Source organism: Schistocerca cancellata, chromosome 4 (genome assembly GCF_023864275.1).
Source record: "Schistocerca cancellata isolate TAMUIC-IGC-003103 chromosome 4, iqSchCanc2.1, whole genome shotgun sequence".
NCBI lineage: Eukaryota > Metazoa > Arthropoda > Insecta > Orthoptera > Acrididae > Schistocerca > Schistocerca cancellata.
The window spans coordinates 561650038-561672489 of NC_064629.1; the positions used below are offsets into that span (position 1 = coordinate 561650038).

At 39.5% G+C, this 22452-nt stretch overlaps 1 protein-coding gene across 3 annotated transcripts in view; it reads right to left on the reverse strand.

Annotated features, from left to right (window-relative positions):
* LOC126183187 (monocarboxylate transporter 10) overlaps positions 1-22452 on the reverse strand; it is a 422090-nt gene that overhangs the window by 78124 nt on the left and 321514 nt on the right. For all 3 annotated transcript variants that reach the window (XR_007536702.1, XM_049924922.1, XM_049924921.1), the window contains exon 4: positions 5005-5145. Coding sequence is in view for 2 of the 3 variants with exons in the window: in XM_049924922.1 (XP_049780879.1) it covers positions 5005-5145 (141 nt within the window). In the remaining variant the exon portion in view is untranslated. The remainder of the gene's footprint in view (positions 1-5004; positions 5146-22452) is intronic.

Below are 22452 nucleotides of genomic sequence, written 5' to 3' on the forward strand. Positions count from 1 at the left end.
GACTTGCCGCACCGTCTGCCTAATTGGCCGCTCCTCTTACGACGACCAGAGCAGAGGAGGAAGGACCATCGAATGTGGTAACCCCAGCAACGACTATGGTCTTTGAGAGGCCAATAATACACTCACCTATGGCCGCCAGTGATGTCTTTAACGATAGTTCAAAATGGTTCAAATGGCTCTGAGCACTATGAGACTTAACATCTGAGGTCATCAGTCCCCTAGAACTTAGAACTACTTAAACCTAACTAACCTAACGACATCACACACATCCAAGCCCGTGGCAGGATTCGAACTTGCGACCGTAGCGGTCGCGCGGTTCCAGACTGAAGCGTCTAGAACCGCTCGGCCACACCGACCGGCGATAGTTCTCATCAGCCACATAATAACAATACCAGAGAAACAACCTGCGACCGACGCGGACGAGTAGACAGGTCAGCCGCTAGCCGCAGCTTCGTCGATTTAAGCCTCCACGAGGTGGAAGACAACACGACACAACCCGAAAACGACAACAGAATGGACTCCACGACAGAGGATAGAAGTGGCCTCGGTGCCATCCGCCGAAGGAAACTGCACAGCTCCACTTCGAAACCATATTCTGTGCCACCCATTAGCTCCTTACAAGAGCAGCTGGATGAGGAACCGTTCCCTGATGACAATTGCCAATCACTCACAACAGAATAAGTAGAGATGTACCAACGGTTTTCTGACGACGATGGTACATGCTTCCGGGAAGAAGAGGACGACTTTACCACCGTCCAGTGTAAGAGGCACCACAGGAAGAGTGCAGAAGAACTATACAACCCACGCAAACGACGCATTGACGAAATAGAGATGACCAACAGATATCAAGTGATTGCGCTACCACAGGCACCACCGAGAGGGTCCAAAGAACCTTAAGGGCCAGCAGCAACTAAAAGACGAGAAACTAACCACCTCAAACCACCCATGGTACCACTGGTGACCATTTACCAGACACAGGGTTACCTTGAACTCGCCAAGGCTCTTAGCTCGATTCTCGACCGTGGTCTGAATGTCATTTATCAGTGGTACTGATTAAAATACCATTTCGACACGTTCACACACCAGCAAAAAGCTATGTACTTTTTCGCCAACCACAACATCCATTTTTTTACTCACCAACTTCCGGAGGATAAAGAGCTCAAAGTCGTCATTAAACGCCTACCAGAACAGATTCCTGAGAAAAAAGTGCTCAAAGTACTACGAGAAAAATGCTACAACGTCATCGATGTACAGGAAGTACCACAAGAGAGAAATGTCTCCTCCACACGAGAGTGCGTGTAGAAAGCTACAAGTCCAAGGACGGTCCAGTCCAGTTCAAACTATGTCGACAGTGGGAACACACAGCCAATTACTGCTGCCTCGCACCGAGATGTGTCCGATGTGGCGGCCATCATAAATCGGCGAGCGGCCAAGTACCAAAAACAGAGAAACCTACATGCGCCAACTGCGGAAAGGATCATCCTGCAACCTACCACGGGTGCGAAACATACCGAGCGATTGTGAGGATGTATAAAGTGAAGCCTGCCAATCAGCCACCATGGAAAAAGACCTTTGTCTTCAAAAAAGCCAGGCAGGAAGAGCAACACAACATCCAGCGAAAACATCCCTGTATGATACGCGACGACAACATTAAAGGACTTACGGCGACGTGATGGACCCACGTCTTTTATTACCCACTGGAGAACCAGCGACGTTCGCCAAGGACCCCATCACACCAGCCATCGTGTGTATCGTCTCGTTACTGACCTCACTATATCAAAAACTGAACAACGTTCTTTCATTCTTTCACTAGTAGACAAACTTATGAAATCATTCATTTCGCCCTAGAATGGACCACAGACGCCCTACAATGCACCTCAAGATCTACATACGAAACGCGAATTGTATCAACACAGAGAAGACGGAACTAACGGACTTCCTGACAAGCCACAGGACTGACGCGCTCGTTTCAGAGACGTGTCTAAAGAAGCCGACACAGTTCTGCATACGGATCATGCATGTGTACCATACCGATCGGGCCAGTAAAAGAGGAGGTAGGACCGCCATCCTAGTCAAAAAAGAAATACGTCATCACCAGAAACAACTTCCATGTGTACGACAATTCGGAGCTACCATCACAGCAGCCATAGGAAATATCATGTGTGTTACTGCATATCTTGGTCCAAACAGACACTTATTACCTGAAGACCTACATGACTCTTCGATCGTTTCGACAGGGTACTGCTGGCAGGCGATCTCAACAGCAAGCACACTGCTTGGAACGCGAGAAAAACGAATCCAAAGGGTCAGCAATTATTCGGTCTAGAAGAGGACCTAAACATTACTGTGATCGTTCCGACAGACCCCACAAGAGTGCCCACTTTATCCACCAGCAATCAGACGTCCTTGATATAGCGGTTCTCAATCATTTCAACGTCAGCCTCCAACTCCGGTTGATAATTACCTATCGTCAGATCACAAGCCAGTAATACGAATACTGAGAGGTCACATATCCCATTGCGGCCACTTAACACAAGGCAGACCGACCAGCCACATGTTCAGTGTTTCCTGGACAACAAAGTTAGCCAGCACAAGACGTCTCATCAAGGATCATTATCAACAGGTAAAGATGTTAATAGCCAAAATCCAAAGCACGAAACGCCAGTCAACAACATGAGTTTCTCAACCACATTTCAACTTTGAGGCGTTTCTCCCACGTCTTCTAGCCATCAAAACGTAACGGAATTATTTCTGGAGTCGTTGGCTTCACTTTAGGAATAGAAGATAGAAGACAGATGTACCAGCTGAACAGGGAACTCCATAAATATGTCACAGAATGGCGTCAGGAAGTCTGGGAAGCCAAGATGTCTGACTTCTTGGTACGAACGCGTGACGAGTGGCAAGTGATGAAGGACCTGTGTCACCAAAAACCACCAAAAAGAGCAGTACATTGTTCAGACGGTCTGATCTACGACCCACTGACATAAATGGAACAGTATGCCGACACATATCAGCAGCAGATGACAACTCCACCTCGACCGGCACAAGAGGATGAAGTCCTATGCTATGAGGACAAGATCTGGACAGCCCTTATGATCTTCCAGAATGCACCAAGACATTTCTGACCACAGTTTGCCACTCCAGCGGAAATTTAAGAACTCATCCACAAAACGGCCAACAACTCGCTGGGACACCAATGAAGAATTAAAACATCTTCCAAGGAACCCGCTGGTCCTAACCACAAGAATTTTTAACACATATCTTCACCATGGATACGTCCCAGAGGCACGGAGGATGGTGGGGGTGGTGCCAATGCTACCACCCAGGAAGGATCTCACCCTTTTGAACAATTATTGGCCTATCAATCTTCTACCAACGCTGGGGAAGTGCCTAGAATCGGTATTACTCAAAAGACTACAAGACACTATGATACTGGGGAACGTGATCCGACCAGAACCGTTTGGATTCCAAAGTAAACTCTTCATCGAACTTCAACTCCTCCAAATTACCGAAACCATACAAGGCAACTTTAATACACGATATTCCACAACTGGAGTGTTCTTGGACCTCAAAACCTAATTGTCAATCTCAACCAAAGCACCACCATAAACGATTGGTATGTAAAACTATTTGGTAACTTCGTTCAAGACAGGAAAGTGTAGCTGTGCATTGATGACAAAAATGCTGTCGAGAAACCAGTCCATGCTGGTATTCCACAGGGATCTATAATCTCGCTAGCACTTTTCAACATCTATATCAATGAGATACCTACAGTTCCACATATGTCAGTTAGCCTCTATGCTAACAATACTGCATTTTTAACAAGAGACAGAAAATTAGATCAACGCATTGTGAGGTTGTAATGACAACTGGATCTCGTGGAGCGATGGGCACAACTACACAAGATCACCATAAGCTAGATAAAACAGTGGCCATTAGTTTCACAAAATGCCTACTGATCATCCATACAATGCTACACATCATAAACCAACTTGTTCTTCAGTCACCTGTGGTACATTAGCTAGGAATTTACCTGGACAGGAAACTACACTTCACCCATCACATCCCAGGAAAGAAGAAACCCAAACTAAGAAAGTGGAGACCTCTCAATCCCTTCTTCAGGAGTAAGGGTCTGAATGTTGCCACAAAGATGAGACTACACCAAGCCCATGCTGCTCTATGGAGTGACTTCATGGGGCACAACATGTGACACCCATTTCAAGGAGCTCCAAGTCATACAAAACAAATGTCTCCAATGGACATTCAGAGAATACTGGAGGGTAAGGACAAAGGAACTCCATGGTGCACTACATAAAAAATACCTGCGTCAAAAAGTGTAGGAAAAGGCCCAAAAGCTGTTTGACAAGATCGTCTCACTACGTCACACCATTCATCAATTAACAACAGTAGGCACAATCCTTCCCCAATGACGGCACCAGTATAAAGTGACATAATCCATCCTGGCAGACGATGGAGTTGCACCTGCAAGACACTAAATAACCTCCATTCAAGTATAAATCACAATAAAAAGTTATTAAACAAGTAATAAAATTAAATTAAATTAAATTGTGTCCACCATCCCTACAGACAAAAGGATCCCTTTGTATGCTCAACACCTGTAAATAAAGAGCAATAAATAAAGTCTGAAACCTCTCCCTTACCTGACACAAAGGCAGCAAAATTACAAAAGGTGATAAGGCTCTACACACACCTCCACCCCCACACCACTCACACAATAAAAAGAAACAACAAAAAAGCCAACATGTCAGTAAGCACCTAAAGATGACAAGCAGCTGTCTTCTTGAAATAATTTGCAGCTTCCATATCATTATCTGACATGACACCCATGAGCCAATGAAGTGGTTATGATTTCTTGACATGCCAAAAAAGAAAACTTGTAGAAGTTAATGCAACAGCTATAAATTCATTGATAGATACCGGTCGTTGTTATGAAAAACTAATTACTCTATGGAAGCTATTTGTACTTTTTTTCCCTGTACTTACTTGTTGTAGAAATATTCGATTGACTTTTGGAATGTCTGCAATCTTTCCAAAAATTAATCTGCCTAATCCAGAAGTAGCTCCAAGACACATTATCAAGAGCTTTCCATCTTCTTGAGGGAAAGAGTCTTGCACAAATTTCAGCTGAAAGAAGTAAAGAAACTATGTGTATATATACATATACAGATATGTAACTGAATACATGGATATTACATATTCTCACAGTTTCATCAAGTCAAAGTGCCAATTATACGCCAAAAATAAAGCTACATTTATTTCTGTTGCTATGGTTTAGAAACTGAAAACATAGTGTGCCCCAAATTTAAAAGCATAATCATAATGCTGTTAAAACTTAATAATAAGGAAAGGTCAGATAATATATAGTATCCCAAACCCTTAGGATCAAAAGTATAAACATTTTAGTGAACCATAAACTGAGAACATTGTGGTAAGGAACCAAAGGTAGGAGATAAATATCTAGTTTTCTATTAACATGAACAACTTACAGTTTACAACAATGACTTAATCTTACAGAAACTGTTAAAAGTGATGACTGATAGCCTCAGTGCATGCACTACAGTAGTAAATACAATTTTGCCACACACTTTCAGAAATCCATGTTGTCTGTTCTGTAATGCAACCGGCAATTGTGACTTTACCAATCAGTTCCTCTAAAATTTCCACTAGAATTTCATACACAAATGATTTTACATAATCCTGTAGAATAAAATCCACCACAGACACAGCAAAGATAATTATGTCATATTTTCCAAGGTAGTTTGATAAAGGTTAATGCAGAAACATAATCAGTTTTCCAATGAGTGACTCACATGAACTGCATATAGTGTATCTAGGACCACCTCCAATGTTATCTTTCAGATACTGTACATTGATTCAGGATGCACGAGCAACAAAAATGAAGACATTACATTTGAATATTTTGAAACAAGACACTGCATCAGTTAATTTATTGGCTTTTATGAAAGATTCAACTGCAATGTTCACACTGATAATCTATGTACCATGCTCTCAAGTATGACCTATCTACATCGTAAACTGAGAGGCAGCTCAATAAGACACTGCCAGTGCATGCTTAATTTGTGCCCGCATCTCGTGGTCGTGCGGTAGCGTTCTCACTTCCCACGCCCGGGTTCCCGGGTTCGATTCCCGGCGGGGTCAGGGATTTTCTCTGCCTCGTGATGGCTGGGTGTTGTGTGCTGTCCTTAGGTTAGTTAGGTTTAAGTAGTTCTAAGTTCTAGGGGACTTATGACCACAGCAGTTGAGTCCCATAGTGCTCAGAGCCATTTGAACCATTTTTAGCTTAATTTGTACCATAACTTCTTCCTTTCCCTACCAACTTATGATATTCTACAGAGGGTTAATTTCACTGATTCAAAAACTATATTTAAATGACAGAAAAAGGTTGCCAGTATTTGATGCTTTCCTGAAATTGATGAACAATAATTGTGCAGACAGTATTTTAAAAAGATTAATAATATATCACAGTCTGTAGATTATACATCTGTAGCAGGCAGCAGCTTAGTTATGGAAAATCTACGTAGGTATTCCTTAATAAAGTCAATGTATCACCTCAATGTGAAGAATGGGTATACATACATGAAAGACTTGTCATATGCTAATTTGACATAAATTCACAACACCTAGAAAAATTATGGTCCTGCCTTTGTTTAAAAACACCCCAAGTGCTAGCTCAGTACAAGAATATATTCAAAAGCACAGTACTAATAGCAAAATGGATTCTATGTTACAAATATTATAAATTCTTTAATATAAACAACATGACACAGTATGCTGAAATTGTTATATCATACCACATAGTGTGATGTAAAAACACAATACTTCATGAACAGTATTAAATCACAAATGAATGTAGACTTTCCTGGATTACAGGAAGTCTAAGGCCCAAACAACGGAAGTGGCTCTTAAGGTGCCAAGATGAGCCAGAGGCACACAAGTGCAAAATCTGTATACTAGCTGTATCACAACTAAAGGCAAAAACTAATAATAGGCAAGTATATGAATGCTGGGGGGAGAGACATGAAGGCACCACCTAGTATTTCATGTATGTGGATAAAAGTAAGGGGGGAAGGGGATGGGCCAGCAGATGATATGTCCCTTGTATGGAAAAATGTACTCAAATCAGCCATACCAGTATACACTACTGATGAAAAGCCCTCAGGTTTCCAGCAAGGAGGCTGGTTTGAGATACTGTGATGTTTTGACATGTGTCATAATCATCATCTATGAAGTCACACTTTGCCTGAAGATAATGAGTGTGACATTCATTGAAAAGTTCAAGTATTCTCAACACTGCCATTCAGCTGGAAACCCAAGAGTTTTTCATCTACATCAACATCCACATACATACTCCGCAAGCCATCACATGGTGCATGGCAGATGGTACCGTGTACTACAACTAGTAATTTCCTTCTGTGCTCTCCTCACAAACAGAGCCAGGGAAAAATGATTGTCTATATGCCTCCATATGAGAACTAAGGTCTCTTATCTTATCTTAAATTCATGGTCCTTACACAAAATGTACATTGGTAACAGTAGAAACATTCTGCAGTCAAGTCCAGATGCTGGTTCTCTACATATTCCCAACAGTGTTTCATGAAAATAATGTCATCTTCTCTCAAGGGATTCCCATTTGAGTTCATGAAGCATCTATGTAACACTCTCGAATCTACTGGCAACAAATCTAGCAGTCTGCCTCTGAATTGCTTCAATGTTTTCCTTTAATCTGACCTGCTGGTGATCTCAAACACTCTAGCTGTACTCAAGGATGGGTTGCACTAGTATTCTATATGTGGTCTCCTTTTCAGATGAACCACAGTTTCATAAAATTCTTCTAATAAACCAAAGTTGGCCATTTGCTTTCCCTATTACCATCTTAATGTGATAATTCCATTTCACATTGCTTTGAAAAGTTATAGCTAGATATTTAATTGAAATGACTGTGTCAAGCAGCAACTACTAGTGCAGTATTTGAACATTATAATATTGTTTTTCCTATTTATCTGCATTAACTTACACTTCTCTTCACTTAGATCAAGCTTTCATTCATCATACCAAATATAAATTTTGTCTAAGTCATTTCTATAGTCACTCAAGAATGACACCTTCCTCTGTACTGCAGCATCATAAGCAAACAGCCACAGGTTGTTGCTCACCCTGTCCATTAAATAATTGAAGACTGCTCTTACTCTCTATATACTGTGCATTATATAGAGAATATGAGCAGTCCTACCACGCTTCCCCAGAGTACTCCTGGTGATATCCTTTCTCTGACAAACACTTGTCATTGAGGACAATGTACTGGATTCTATTACATAAGAAGTCTTCTAGTCACTCACATATCTGGGAAGCTATTACATATGCTTTGACCTTTCTTAACAGTCTGCAGTTGGGCACAGTGTCAAAAGCTTTCTATGAATATGGAAAGTGCCTGTGGCCCTTTATCCATGGTTCACAGGATATCATGTGAGTGAAGGGCAAGCTGAGTTTTGCACAAGCGATGCTTTCTAAATCTGTGCTGATTTGTGGACAGAAGCTTTTCCATCTCAAGGAAATTTATTATATTCAGGCCCAGAATATGTTCAAGAATTCTACAACAAACCAGCATTGAAGATATTAGACTGTAATTTTGTGGGTCTGGTCTTTCATCTTTTTTACAAACAGGAGTCACCTACACTTTTTTCCATTCCCTTAGGACTTTGTGCTGAGCAAGAGATTTTTGATAAATGAAAATTAAATAAAGGGTCTATGCCATAGATTTCTTCCTGTAAAACCAAATTGGGAGTCTATCTGGACCTGACAACTTACATATTTTAAACCCTCAGTTGCTTTTTTATGGCAGGGATGCCTATTACTATGTCCTCCATACACGGTGTCACAGCGATGTTCAAACGATCGTTTGTTTGTATGACCCAATGCATGAATGATTTCTTAAACACAAAAGTGCAAGAAAATGCTATTTTAATGATTTACTAGCTTTACTAGCTAAGCATACTTTATTATATAAATTCTAGAAACATACACACTTTGTTTGATGTCCCAGATTACACATAAACATGTTAAAATGCGAAAATATCGTTTTTTTTATTTATTTATTCCAAGGACAGAATAACCATTGGAAGACACCAGCTGAGAGACAAGGTTTTAATCCTGCTTATATTGCTTAAGTGAAAAATCTATAAATCACTGTCACAGGTTCCATCAGTGCTTATGAGGATGGCAGAAAATTTAGGAAGGAGATTTTATAGCTATGAAACTATTCCCAGCATTTCTAATGAAAGCTTTTAGGCCTTTAAACTGGGGAGATGAAACATTAATACATGTTATAACGATATATAAATAGTCAATGTTGTACTACAAAAAATATTATTAGGTGCCATGTGCTGGGGCTAAAAAGTCGTACACTATCATGCCAAAAAATGCTTCCAGTTGCAGAGTCTGTGATACTATTTGCTATTGATGGAAATGTGGAAGGAAAGTAGAATTGAGGTCAACGTACATGGTGTTCAGAAATTCCCATTAGAAACTTCTAGGACTTGTAGAGGGAAGTGAGTATATAATTTTTGGATAGGAACCTATGTCTGGAAACATACTGTTTTCATTCTGCAATGGTTTCAAGAAAGATGTGTAATGCATCCACATCTGCCAAAGTCTTAGAGTTGCTTGATCTGGTATGCAATAGCATAGACAGCATGATGTGTGCTATGTCAGACGGTCACCTGTTGTCACATAACTTTAATTTATGAGACTCCTGTAGAAACACAGGAAGATCTGCTGACATGAGTACTAGAAATACAAGAGACATCAGGTGGGATGAAGAGTGTGTACCAGAACATGCTTTGTAGGTACAATGTCTGTAACAATATTGGTGGTTGCCACATCAAGGCACTGTTGCAATGCATCAGTACAGTGGATGATTTGTTATGGTTCGTTTCGAATTGTTACCTAACAGTTGCACTGTGTCACACCTAATTCAGTTCTTCTGATAGAAGTGGACTGGTTAAACATCTGAACTGAAACCCCCACAGACTGGAAATGCTATGTTTCCAGACATGGGTTCCCGTTCAAAATATTATGTACTCTCTCCCCTGTATAAGTTCTAGAAGTTTTTAACAGGAATTTTTGGACAACCACAGGTGGATTGAAGAAAGAATTAGCTAATATTCAAAAGTCCCATTATTCAACTAATCTGATTTTGAAAAAGGATAAAAAATCTAAATGCAGATGACAGCATATGGATTTCAACTGCTCTCCTACTGGACATAGGCAATGGTTGTCTCCTGTTCAGATGTTGGTATTAGTTGGCATATGGTACTAAAACTGCGTCAAAACCAACTCTCCAGAACATGACTGTAATCAACCCTGAAATAAATAATATAAATCTAAAAGCTACAACAACACTTAAATGTGTTCTAGTGATTAAAGTCAAACCAGTCCAATTTCATATCTGACACAGCATTCTTCCACTGTCTTTTAAAACCAATATCAGTTTATGATATGGAGACTGGCTATAACATAGCCTATAGTTAAATAAAAATTGTGATTTTTGATCTCTCAAACATAGTGTGCACTTAAATATATCTTTGTGTTTGACTAAAACTGTGAGTAGAACCAGGATTCACTCTAAAGTTGCCTGAACATCTTGCTCAAGCACATCTCTCACAATGAATAAAAGCTTCTGTCTGTTCTAGCAACAACACATTTTCATCAGGACTAGCAGCCTTTGATAGAACAATAAGGAAAAGTCCTTTAACACTGTCGATGAGTTTCTGGAGTGTTTGAAACTAATAAATATATTGTTACAGAATGATACTTGCAATTGTTGCATGAAACATGCTCATGTTGTTGATTTGTAGAACAGTACTTGTAAAAGGTATAGACTCTTGTTTAGGGCCTGTGCAGCATACAGTATTATTCTGCCATACATATTAATTTAGGTAAACACTATGTGAGTGAATGATTACATTGTGGATTATAAAAACTCATCCAAAGTAGTTGTAATAATACCTGTTCTTCTGATCTTTTCATGTATTTTATGGTTGCCAAAATATTTTCCGATTTAATAGTTAATATATACACAGACAGTTGTAATATGACACTGTCCTCACATTTTGCTATCAGTAGCCAATGGATTTATGTTCCTGATTTCTCAGATCTCAAAAAACTAGATTAAGAGGAGGAGGAGGAGATTAGTGTTTAACATCCCGTCGACGACGAGGTCATTAGAGACGGAGCGCAAGCTCGGGTGAGGGAAGGATGGGGAAGGAAATCGGCCGTGCCCTTTCAAAGGAACCATCCCGGCATTTGCCTGAAGCGATTTAGGGAAATCACGGAAAACCTAAATCAGGATGGCCGGAGATGGGATTGAACCGTCGTCCTCCTGAATGCGAGTCCAGTGTGCTAACCACTGCGCCACCTCGCTCGGTAAAACTAGATTACATCTCATTGTTGTTCCCCAAATGAAATCAGATTTATCAATGTACCATTCAATTAAAAATCTATAACAAATCAAAAAATCAAATGAAATCGAGTTTTTATTCACTTAAAACATTTGTTCATCATCTAATTCTGATAATTCCCACTGTTTCTCTAATAATTCTATGTTATTACAAGTGTCTGAAACTGTATACTGCAACAGGAACTAACTTCTGAAGTATAATAACATTTCCCATTCCACATTCTCACTGTTTCCTTAGGTAAAGTACATCAAGAGACTTGAATGACTGTTAGACAACAAATGAATGTTACAAGTCAGTACAAACTTTGCATTATTTGTGTATATAACAAAGAAGTTGAAAATAAACAATTATTGCAAGTGACCATGTGTCCTCCCAGGTACTTTTAATACCATATCAATCAGATAAACTTCATATTTTGTAGGTTTCACATATGAAGATTACTATGTATTATCATATAAATTTACAGTGTTTCACTTTCTAGAAGTAATCTTTAACTCACTAACACTGAACAGGGTGTTTTGTTTGCTACTAAACCCAATATGTCAAGAAAAAGTTGATAACAATGAATATATTACAACAGAAGCTGGTACAGGCTTACCTCATAAAGTAAGAAATGTGGTGGCATCTTAACATGTTCTGGATGTGGTTGATATCTGCATCCAGGCACACTGAACCCACGTTATCAAATGTTGCTGTTAGTACATCTGCTGACATTGTTCACATGTTTCCATTTACATGTGCTTTCAGTGAATCCCTGCTTCACAGTCTGTTTGCATAAACTCTCCCATTAAGCTAGCCCACAGATATTAATTAATTGGTTTCAGGCTAGATGAGGATGGTGTTCGAAGTTGCTTCAAAATGATATGGTCACCAAGGCATAACTGAATTTCAACCATTCTAGAGTATGATGTGTGGGTTATCACTCCATCCTGCAGGAAATATCCAATGAAGAGTTCTTCATTATCAAACTTATTTGGAAAGCCATTGCAGATTTTCATATATGCAACTCTGTTAATGACTGAATAAAGAAGTAGTGAAGAGAGTGGGTGGACAGCTATGAGCTGCTATAGAAACCTTCAGTAAGCACATATTTTCTTGGAACGGATGGATTGGATTTTTCTTTTAATTTTCATGCTCAAGTTTTACTTGTCCAAATTTACAATGTCTGAGAACTAACCCACTCTAGAAGTGAAACCATATCTCATTCACATTGCCTGGCCATTACTGGAAAAATGTCTGATATCATCAGTAGTTCCTATTTAATCAGGCTTTATTGACTGAAGGAAAAAGTTGTGGGGTATACATGAAATTTCACTTTTTTTAAACACAAAAACATGCACTAGTAGTAAACCTGCATCCTATGAAGCTTGTTGCAGCAATGTGTTAGAAGATTCCAGATTTCAGTTCTTTGTATGCTAAATCTTTCTGCAACATTTCATCTTCTGCATGCTCATTCCTCCAAGAATCCTGAGTTTAAAGTGCTACCAGAAAGACACAAATGGAATTAAATGTCAGATGCCTCAACACTTGTTAAGCTACTGATGTGAAACTAAAAATTTTGATTTCCGTGAGAGGCAAATATTAAACTTTCATTTTTTCACAAAATACAGATGCATTTTTTATAATTACCCTAGTATAGTTCTTTACCACAACAGAAACCAAAAGTTGGGAAAACTATTACATTGTGCAACTCATATCATCTAAATTCAAGACTCAGATTAAGGATAGCAGAGGTGAATTATGCAGCAAACACAGAGGTAGTCACAAACTAGTTGACTAGCTCTAGTTTTGCTACAATAAGTAGGTACAGTGTTAAAATTGTTACTTAAATTTCAGGTTCAGTAGCAAGTGAAACACCCTGCACCATTATATTAGTTTTCTGAAAAACCACATTGGGAGAAAGCTGATTTCTATATCATAACTGTCAGAAAGAAAACACTTTAGTACACTTCTCTTTTCAAGGATACAGAGTGAAGTTTCAGGAAATTCTGCCATCTTTAAGTCTACTTAAGAATACACTGAGGTGACAAAAGTCATGGGATACCTCCTAATATTATTTTGGAGCTCCTTTTGCCTGGCATAGTGCAGAAATGACATGGCGTGGACTTAACTTCTTGTTAGAAGTCCCCTGCATACATATTAAGCCATGCTGCCTCTATAGCTGTCAGTATCTGTGAAAGTGATGCTGATGCACAATTTTGTGCATGAACTGACCTGTCAATTACAGCCCATAAATGTTCCATGGGTGGTCAGATCATTTGCTCAAGTCATCCAGAATGTTCTTCATAGGAACTGCAAACAGTTGCACCCTGGTGATATTGTGCATTGTCCTATATAAAAATTTCATCATTGTTTGAGAACATTAAATCCATGAATTACTTTGAATGGTATCCTTGTAGCCAAACATAACCATTTCCAGTCAATGATTGGTTCATCTGGACCACAAGACCCAAACTATTCCATGTTAACACAGCTCACACCATTATGGAGACACAACCAGCTTACACAGTGTCTTTTTGACAACTTGGGTCCATGACTCTGTGGGGTCTGCACCACACCTGAACCCTACCATCAGCTCTTACCAACTGAAATTGGGACTCGTCAGACCAGACCATGGTTTTACAGTTGCCTAGGGTCCAACCAATATGGTCACAAGCCCAGGAGAGGTGCTGCAGTTGATGTCGAGAAGTTAGCAAAGACACTCGTATTAGTCATTTGCTGCCACAGCCCATTAATGCCAAATTTCACCACATTTTCCTAATAGATACATTCTCCATACATGCCACACTGATATCTGCAGTTATTTCAAGTGTAATTGCTTATATGTTAGCACTGACAACTCTACACTAATGCTACTGCTCTTGGCCTGAAGACCATTGGCCATTGAACTGTCCATGGTGAGAGTTAATGCCTGAAACTGGGTATCATTGGCACACTCTTGACACTGTGAATCTTGGGATATTGAATTTTCTAGTGATTTCTTAAATGAAATGTCACATGTGTCTACCTCCAATTAGTGTTCCACATTCAAAGTCTGTTAATTACCATCATGCAGCCACAATCATGTCAGAAACCTTTTCACACAAATCACCTGAGTACAAATGACAGCTTCATCAGAGCACTATCCTTTTCTACCTTGAATATGTGATACTGTCACAATCTGTATACAGGGTGTTACAAAAAGATATGGCCAAACTTCCAGGAAACATTCCTCACACACAAAGAAAGAAAATATGTTATGTGGACATGTGTCCGGAAACGCTTACTTTCCATGTTAGAGCTCATTTTATTACTTCTCTTCAAATCACAATAATCATGGAATGGAAACACACAGCAACAGAATGTACCAGCTTGACTTCAAACACTTTGTTACAGTAAATGTTCAAAATGTCCTCCATTACCGAGGATACATGCATCCACCCTCCGTCGCATGGAATCCCTGATGTGCTGATGCAGCCCTAGAGAATGGCGTATTGTATCACAGTTGTCCACAATATGAGCATGAAGAATCTCTACATTTGGTACTGGGGTTGCATAGACAAGAGCTTTCAAATGCCCCCATAAATGAAAGTCAAGAGGGTTGAGGGCAGGAGAGCGTGGAGGCCATGGAATTGGTCCGCCTCTACCAATCCATCGGTCACCGAATCTGTTGTTGAGAAGCGTATGAACACTTCGACTGAAATGTGCAGGAGCTCCATCGTGCATGAACCACGTGTTGTGTCATACTTGTAAAGGCACATGTTCTAGCAGCACAGGTAGAGTATCCCGTATGAAATCATGATAACGTGCTCCATTGGGCGTAGGTGGAAGAACTTGGGGCCCAATCACGACATCACCAAAAATGCCTGCCCAAATGTTCACAGAAAATCTGTGTTGATGACATGATTGCACAATTGCATGCGGATTCTCGTCAGATCCCACATGTTGATTGTGAAAATTTACAATTTGATCATGTTGGAATGAAGCCTCATCCATAAAGAGAACATTTGCACTGAAATGAGGATTGACACATTGTTGGATGAATCATTCGCAGAAGTGTACCCGTGGAGGCCAATCAGCTGCTGATAGTGCCTGCACACGCTGTAAATGGTACGGAAACAACTGGTTCTCCCATAGCACTCTCCATACAGTGACGTGGTCAACGTTACCTTGTACAGCAGCAACTTCTCTGATGCTGACATTAGGGTTATCGTCAACTGCACGAAGAATTGCCTCGTCCATTGCAGGTGTCCTCGTCGTTCTAGGTCTTCCCCAGTCGCAAGTCATAGGCTGGAATGTTCTGTGCTCCCTAAGACGCCAATCAATTGCTACAAACATCTTTCTGTCAGGACACCTTCGTTCTGGAAATCTGTCTCGATACAAACGTATCGCGTCACGGCTATTGCCCCGTGCTAATCCATACATCAAATGGGCATCTGCCAACTCCGCATTTGTAAACATTGCACTGACTGCAAAACCACGTTCATGATGAACACTAACCTGTTGATGCTACGTACTGATGTGCTCGATGCTAGTACTGTAGAGCAATGAGTCGCATGTCAACACAAGCACCGAAGTCAACATTACTTTTCTTCAATTGGGCCAACTGGCGGTGAATCGAGGAAGTACAGTACATACTGACTAAACTAAAATGAGCTCTAACGTGGAAATTAAGTGTTTCCGGACACATGTCCACATAACATCTTTTCTTTATTTGTGTGTGAGGAATGTTTCCTGAAAGTTTGGCTGTACCTTTTTGTAACACCCTGTATGTGCATATCGCTATCCCAGGACTTTTGTCATAATGTATTTTAGTAGAAATGCAATTTTTTTTAATTTCTCTATCTCCACAACTAACATCTGCCAAAAAATGGCTGACATTGAAATAAGTGTCCAAGGAATAGAAAAGCAACTGGAATCACTCAACAGAGGAAAGTCCACTGGACCTGACGGGATACCAATTCGATTCTACACAGAGTACGCGAAAGAACTTGCCCCCCTTCTAACAGCCGTGTACCGCAAGTCTCTAGAGGAACGGAAGGTTCCAAATGATTGGAAAAGAGCACAGGTAGTCCCAGTCTTCAAGAAGGGTCGTCGAGCAGATGCGCAAAACTATAGACCTATCTCTCTGACGTCGATCTGTTGTAGAATTTTAGAACATGTCTTTTGCTCGAGTATCATGTCGTTTTTGGAAACTCAGAATCTACTATGTAGGAATCAACATGGATTCCGGAAACAGCGATCGTGTGAAACCCAACTCGCTTTATTTGTTCATGAGACCCAGAAAATATTAGATACAGGCTCCCAGGTAGATGCCATTTTCCTTGACTTCCGGAAGGCGTTCGATACAGTTCCGCACTGTCGCCTGATAAACAAAGTAAGAGCCTACGGAATATCAGACCAGCTGTGTGGCTGGATTGAAGAGTTTTTAGCAAACAGAACACAGCATGTTGTTCTCAATGGAGAGACATCTACAGACGTTAAAGTAACCTCTGGCGTGCCACAGGGGAGTGTTATGGGACCATTGCTTTTCACAATATATATAAATGACCTAGTAGATAGTGTCGGAAGTTCCATGCGGCTTTTCGCGGATGATGCTGTAGTATACAGAGAAGTTGCAGCATTAGAAAATTGTAGCGAAATGCAGGAAGATCTGCAGCGGATAGGCACTTGGTGCAGGGAGTGGCAACTGACCCTTAACATAGACAAATGTAATGTATTGCGAATACATAGAAAGAAGGATCCTTTATTGTATGATTATATGATAGCGGAACAAACACTGGTAGCAGTTACTTCTGTAAAATATCTGGGAGTATGCGTGCGGAACGATTTGAAGTGGAATGATCATATAAAATTAATTGTTGGTAAGGCGGGTACCAGGTTGAGATTCATTGGGAGAGTCCTTAGAAAGTGTAGTCCATCAACAAAGGAGGTGGCTTACAGAACACTCGTTCGACCTATACTTGAGTATTGCTCATCAGTGTGGGATCCGTACCAGATCGGGTTGACGGAGGAGATAGAGAAGATCCAGAGAAGAGCGGCGCGTTTCGTCACAGGGTTATTTAGTAACCGTGATAGCGTTACGGAGATGTTTAACAAACTCAAGTGGCAGACTCTGCAAGAGAGGCGCTCTGCATCGCGGTGTAGCTTGCTCGCCAGGTTTCGAGAGGGTGCGTTTCTGGATGAGGTATCGAATATATTGCTTCCCCCTACTTATACCTCCCGAGGAGATCACGAATGTAAAATTAGAGAGATTAGAGCGCGCACAGAGGCTTTCAGACAGTCGTTCTTCCCGCGAACCATACGCGACTGGAACAGGAAAGGGAGATAATGACAGTGGCACGTAAAGTGCCCTCCGCCACACACCGTTGGGTGGCTTGCGGAGTATAAATGTAGATGTAGATGTAGAACATTAGGCTCTACCCACTAATTGTGTTTTAAATGTCTTAACTCCTAATTTTTTTCCTTTCCCAGCCAACAAGAACAATGTAAGGTTTCTTCAGGAATCACACAAACAAAGAATAACAAATAATGTGACAAAAATATTTCATCCTTCAATTATCTCTAACAAAAAGGGCAAAAAAAACTATTTACTGCACAGCATCTTTGTCTTAGTAGAGGTATCACCCAACAAGGTCATTCTAGAAACTACTATGTAATGGCTCCATTCAGCTCCATTTTGTGCCCCATGCTAAGCCATACAGAATAGTTGAAGAAGACCAAAATCCTCTCTTGTTTACATACTACGAGTAGATCAACAGGGTGTACTAGGAGTCAGCATGAAAGAGAATCTTCGAAGATGTGAAATGAACTTTGAGGTACAGCAACAGACACAAACAATTATTGTGTAAGTGTGATTCCCAAACAACTATCACTCGTGAATAGCATGTTCTCTTTAATTTTGGACATTTAACAGGAAAAACATTGCAAAATTTTAGCAACTGACTGTTGCTATGAGATGAAGAAGTTTATAGACACACTTTACAACTTTGATGAATTACTTTGTAACTAGATCTTTGATAGCCATATTCGTTTTTCAGTTTCTCTAAGCCCTAGTTCATTCCTGTCTGTATCTACAAACTAAACAGCTCATAGCCAAAACAAGACTTTCTTTTATCAGTCATTAAGCAGTTTGTCAATAGTAACTAAAAGAACTTGCTAAAGACAACACACTTTATCTCAGGAAGTACCACAACAAGGAGCACTTTCCACCACTGACCAGCAGTAATCAAACCACCAAACACTGCCCATGAGAAATCAATTGGGGTCAGTGCCACCAATTCTTCCTTACCATATGGATTCAAGATTTGAGCGATGTAAGACTCAATAACTCAATACACCAAGTTATATAAGCTCTTAGTGTGTTTTATTAGTTGCCACCTTGGAAACTAAGCCTCTGCTGCACATGTCTGCTGCTAGTGGGGTATGGGCAGTCCAAAGACAACATCAGAGGTAAACACCTTGAAGTTTTCCTGTGGGCTTCGACATGGCCTGAAAGTGTCCTGGGATTTGAGGAATACTAACATTTCATATGACTCTGCCAGTGTTTACCCATAGCCCTGTTACACTCATGTTCACGAGGCTTGTCGCAAAACATTATCTTTACCAAAATACTTTGCTGCTAGTGTGTAATACCTGTTACCTACATTTGTGGTATTTCGCCATCAGCAGACAACTTTAGAAGCAAACACTATGTGGTCCAACCAAGGGGTTTGTCATGGCCCTGAAAAGTATTTTGATACTAGTGAATCCCACAATTCAAATTAATGCACCAACATTTACCTCCTGTCAACACAATAAAAATTTGTGGTCATTGCACATATAAAATTGTTTACCAATGAATGTATTAAAATCTACACTTGAGAAAGCCAGAAAGATTTCTCCAATTTCTAAAAATTGTTTGTTTTAGTACTAATTCCCTACAGCATGTTATTGATTTTTTTTTCATTTCATTTTTATATTGATAATGCGTCAATAATATTTTACTTCTGAGTGCTTCCAACAAAAAGTCCACAACCATGAAGAAAATATGTTATAATGTTATATTTCACTGAATTTGTATGGAGACATGAAGTTAAGTAGGAGAGCAGAGCAGGTTCTGAAATGAGAGCCGGGAACAGATACAGCTGACATCATGTGAACTTCTGAAAAGTGTAAAAAATGCTCTGTTGTTTCAGCTACGCATGAGCAATAAATGAGCACAAAACAGAAATATCTCATGATATCCATTTCAGATTGAGCAAACTGTAAACTTCAGTTCATTGATAGCATATTCGATAGTAACATGTCATCTATGAAACAAACAGCTTACATTGTGCTTGTGTGATTCATTTGTTACTTCCCATAAGTGTATGGGACGTGTCCAACAATGCAAACATTATACTGTATTAGTTACAGGTGCTGGCTATATATGGGATAGGACTGAAACATTGTTCACTGGTATCATGAAAGCAGTTTGCAGGATATTTAACTAACTAAAAGCAAAGTGAAGTTTGGCTTCTGACGTAGGGGAGGTACAGAATTAGAGACAACAGAATTCACAAAATTTATATTTAATGCACTAGACCAATGGTTCCAAACAAAGGTAGCATCACCCATTTCTTGCTGTTGAGATCTAAGGGGCATTCATAGTCCATGGTATATTTGGGAGGCATTGGGGATCAACCCAATGATGCACTAAAAATTTTCATGAATACTACAATGATTGAATGTTTGTTTCAATATGTTCACTTTACTGTCTTCCTTTTTTTGCCCTGATTATAGTCTCTATAAAGATGGAGTATTATTTTCGGATTTATAACTGAAATATTTCCAGTAATTATAGTATTAAAAGTACTCAGCATTATATTTAATGCCCTGCACATAGAATGCCCATACTGAAGCTTACACCTCTCAAGTGGTATTAACCCTGCAGTAGTTGCATGGCAAACTGACAGTCCACACAAAGGTATTTTTTTCCTTTCCATTTAATATTTTTCACCTAGGAATCACATGACCAGAGTAACTTCCTCCAACCAGCAGCACTACATTACTGCTTTGTTTCATTTGGACTGGAGCAGCAGTTGTGACAAAGCAAGCTGGGATCTCTCTATTTCCTCTTTTGTTTTGCCATCTGCCTCCTTAAATTCATTTTATTTTCGTTTTTGCCTAATTCCCATAAAAGAGAAAGGCTGGCTCTCAGTCATAAGGAATATAGCATCAGGTCTAATTTTGTGCTTAGTTTTGTGTACATAATTAATTTTCTAATTTATTTTGACCATTCCTAGTTAATACCTTTTGCTACAGATCATTGTAGGGTGAAATCAATAATTGTTTCATGACATAGATTCTATTGTTGACTTATAAACAAATATAAATTCTGTACTAATTATAAACATTTGGAAGAAGAACTACTACAATTCTTAAAGTATTTATTTGGCTCTGTTCAAAAACATATTAGCAATGCCAGCCCTTAATTAATTCTAAAATAATTACCAGTTTTGTCAAGAGTCTTGTTTGTATAACTATATCTTTTAATTGTTTCTGAACAAGAGAAATTTGTTAACATTGAGTATTGATTTAAGTGTCAGGAAGTCGTTTCTGAAAGTATTTGTATGGAGCGTAGCCATGTATGGATGTGAAACATGGACGATAAATAGTTTGGACAAGAAGAGAATAGAAGCTTTCAAAATGTGGTGCTACAGAAGAATGCTGAAGGTTAGATGGGTAGACCACATAACTAATGAGGAGGTACTGAATAGGATTGGGGAGAAGAGAAGTTTGTGGCACAACTTGACTAGAAGAAGAGATCAGTTGGTAAGACATGTTCTGAGGCATCAAGGGATCACCCATTTAGTATTGGAGGGCAGCGTGGAGGGTAAAAATCGTAGAGGGAGTCCAAGAGATGAGTACACTAAGCAGATTCAGAAGGATGTAGGTTGCAGTAGGTACTGGGAGATGAAGAAGCTTGCACAGGATAGAGTAGCATGGAGAGCTGCATCAAACCAGTCTCAGGACTGAAGACCACAACAACAACAACATCTTTTAATTTCATTATTTACATAAATAATTCAGCCTAACCTTTGTGGTAGAAGGAACTGCTAAAAAGGAATTTTTTGATTTATTCGGTTAATTGAATGAGTTATGTTTTAATTGTAATTTCTGTAACTTAAACAATGAACAATGTATAGTTTCAGTGTCTATTATTGTGAGGATATATAAAGGACTGATTTTTGGTTCCAATACAGTCAGTTCATGGCCGATTTTCAGACATGAAACATGTATTGGTTAGATTAACAACAATGCATCAACTTAACAGTGGGATAAGTGTAACACAAATTGGCCATGTTTTAGAACAATTAATGACAATATCTGTTTAATTTATATGAAAAATAGTGTCACACATATCGTATTATTCTGCAAGAACTGTGAACTGTTTGGTTAGGTTTTTGCTGCTCATAGATGTTCAACTGCAAACTATTGTAGCAGTATGCTGACATGCCTGCAACCTATTAATGTTGATTTAACAATAGTGAACTGGCCATATAACTGCATAATATTGGGTGGGTGTAAACAGTGAAAGTAAAGAATTGTGAAATGCAGTTGTGCAACTTTCAGCTACATGATTTATAGTAGTCAGTGTTGAACATCCACTTTCACCTTTTTAGCCAGTATAACAATGCAGGACATTGACACCAAGGACTATCAATGAAGAAATAAAGCAGGCAAATGTCATACAGTGGTGGAGTGGTTGACAATTATGGAGTGACAGTCCCATGTGAGCAACAGCATTTGATATAATTTGCATTGTTGCCTTTAGGAGATATAGTAAAATGTAAGCTATTATAGCTATATTATAGTTTATTTTCAAGTGCTTATTATTGCAGTGTTACTTTCTATTACTTACATGGTATTGTTAGGTACAGGTTAGTTAATTGTTCTGTTTGCATTATTTCATAGTATGGAATTGCGTCTGGAATTCATGAAGCCAAGTAGC